Here is a 2,627-nt window from a genome sequence, read left to right as displayed (position 1 = left end):
CAATAAAAATATCATTGGCCTTTATTTGTCTTTCCACTAGAATTTTACAAATTATATTATAAAAATAAACAAGAAGACTAGATCTTCATAAATCACTTCATTATATGTAAAACCATTGAAATCACTTCACTATATGTAAAACCACTGAAATTTGAGAAGTTTATAGAGATTATTATTCAAAATGTTGAATAAACCATGAAAGAAGCATGGATCAAGAGGAAATACCTAGGTACTATATATATATAGAGATAAACCATGAAAAAAACATGCATGAAGAGGAAATACCTAGACACTCTATATAGATGGATCAAGAGGAAATACATAGAATAGATATATATGAATGAAGAGGAAACAGCTTAACTATATAAAGATCAAGAGAAAATAGATAAACTATATATGAATAGGATCATAGCAGCGTAACAGCAGGCCATTAATGGATCAGAAGAATTTCTAGCACGCATGTTGAGTGAAGCCCAAACGATTCATCTCCGCCATACAATATATACAAATTCCTCTGCTGATAGCTTCCTAGAATAATAGCAAGTCCATTAGGAAAAGTATCATTGTATCCCTGAAATGTGGAGCAGTAAATGTCTGACTTCACCTGCAAGAAAACATTTCCCTGAGGGAGTACCATGTCTGAGCTACCAAACATTTCCCTGAGGGAGTACCATGTCTGAGCTACCACCAAAATGGAATGCAAACTCAGGGAATTTAATATTGGCATTGGCCACACCAGATACATTGTAACACGGTCCATAACCTTCAACTGTACCTTTAACACTAGGATATGCAATCTGCGAAGCAAATTCTGCTGCAATCTGATCAAAGACTTCTTGGGGAAGTTGAGTGTAAGTAGTGCCCGAATCTATGATAGTTCCACCGTTGCCATTAATGTCAATTGTGGATACATTGGAGGGAAACGTTAAAGATTTTCCACCAATACTCACTCCTTTTAGACGAAGGTAACAAAATTCCTTGTATCCTTGAAAAGATGTTTGGGAGTTAGTTAGAAAGGGAGTGTATTTCAAAGTCATATTAGTGCGAACTGCCTTGTCACCCAGCACTACCATGCTGCCCGTGTTTTGATCGTTGAGGCAATACGCGAATTTATCGCCAATGCTAGCACTAAGCTGAGAAGGCAAAGACAAATTTCCTTTGCCAAATCCTGCAATACCAGCAACACCCTGGGAAGTCACTGAGCATCCAAATCTAAAGTTAGTTATTTGTCTACATCCCGATGGCAAAGTCAAGGTGTCAGTCAGTAGATGCCCGAACGCACTTCCCGAGCCATAGCGGAGATAATAGTTTGGACACTTGCCAGAGCACTTGTCTGGGCAAGTGCTCGAGCCCCCTTCTTCACACACATCTCTGCACTTTGGATCTGCACACTGTACAGGACGAGCAGACGATGACTTGTTGGGAAGAAAAACGGTGATGGATCCAAAGCACGGGTATGGATCCAGAGTACATGTATAAGTCGGGGTGCAGGCTGCCCACACCACACTACTGCCAGTGTCCATGACCACCAGTAAATCCTGCGGAGGACTGCCTACAGATAATTCCATGTAATAGTCGAAGGCGCTGACGTTATAGTAGAGAGGCCCTTTCACTCTCATCCCTCCTCTCAAAGACCTTCTGGCGTGAAGGGTCATAGACATTCCATTACACAACAATATTGCAGCAGAGAGTTGCAGTGAGAGGATGATCAAGAAGATGAAATCGAACTTGGAGGCCACCATGTTAACGATTATGCGAATAAGCTAAGAATGAAATTGATGATGTTGCAACATACAATTCTGCTACCATTTATAAATGCGAGCAATGACGATATATAATTGAATATTAGTGTGAGTGAGTTGGAGGTGTTTCATGGCCCAGAATGACGATGGCAGCAAGATGCATGGGAAGTACGATCTCCATCGGGACAAAGTGACATTGGGAGGGTCAACGGTCAATTTCTGACCTTTTCCAATCCTGCAAAAGCAACGGCAGCTGTCTCCAGACCCACATGTTTTTCTCTCTAGTTTCTGATAGTATTGTTATTGCTAGAGTTCCAGAAGAAACCAAAATTGAAATTGGAATAAAAGAATTTTATTAATATAGATTTATTTTAAATACAAATTTAATATGAGCAGACAGGTATTTAATTTTTTCAAATTTTTTCCTGAGTTGATATATTTAAATGTTTTGTATGGTTATATTTTTTCATAGATTTTTTTGGTGTTTTTCTAACTAATATAATTAAAATTTCAATTTTGATGGTGGACAGACACCCTTACACATCAAACATTAAAATTGAAACTTATTTATTACTATGAATGTTTTGATATATGTAATTTATATAATTGGAGTATTTTAAGAGATTTTTAGAAGCTTATATTCATATTGAGTTCTGAATAGAGTTTAAAGGGCCACTTATAAGCTTAATGAGAGAGTTTTGCCCTAGTGACCTCTTATTAGTGAGATACTTTAGCAATATAAACTCAACCAATTAAATTGACCATAAAAACTATAAAAAGTGATATTTATTTATATATTTAAAATTATATTTTTAATAATATAAATTACAATTTTATTAAAACATTTAATATTTAATCTATAAAATATTTTTAATATTTAAATTG

The 2,627-nt window shown here is 36.2% G+C and overlaps 1 protein-coding gene across 1 annotated transcript; it reads right to left on the bottom strand.

Moving 5' to 3' along the window:
* Window positions 1-644: 644 nt before the first annotated feature.
* LOC149144247 (aspartic proteinase nepenthesin-1-like) lies at window positions 645-1,742 on the bottom strand. The gene has a single exon (XM_089452087.1). The coding sequence runs from the start codon at window positions 1,740-1,742 to the stop codon at window positions 645-647; it is 1,098 nt and encodes a 365-aa protein (XP_089308213.1).
* Window positions 1,743-2,627: the final 885 nt, after the last annotated feature.

This window comes from Pinus tabuliformis, chromosome X, assembly GCF_031772625.1.
Source record: "Pinus tabuliformis cultivar Carrire ecotype Pingquan chromosome X, CPIR1, whole genome shotgun sequence".
Lineage (NCBI taxonomy): Eukaryota > Viridiplantae > Streptophyta > Pinopsida > Pinales > Pinaceae > Pinus > Pinus tabuliformis.
Note: the sequence above shows the minus strand (reverse complement) of the source record. Positions and strands in the feature narration are given on the sequence as shown.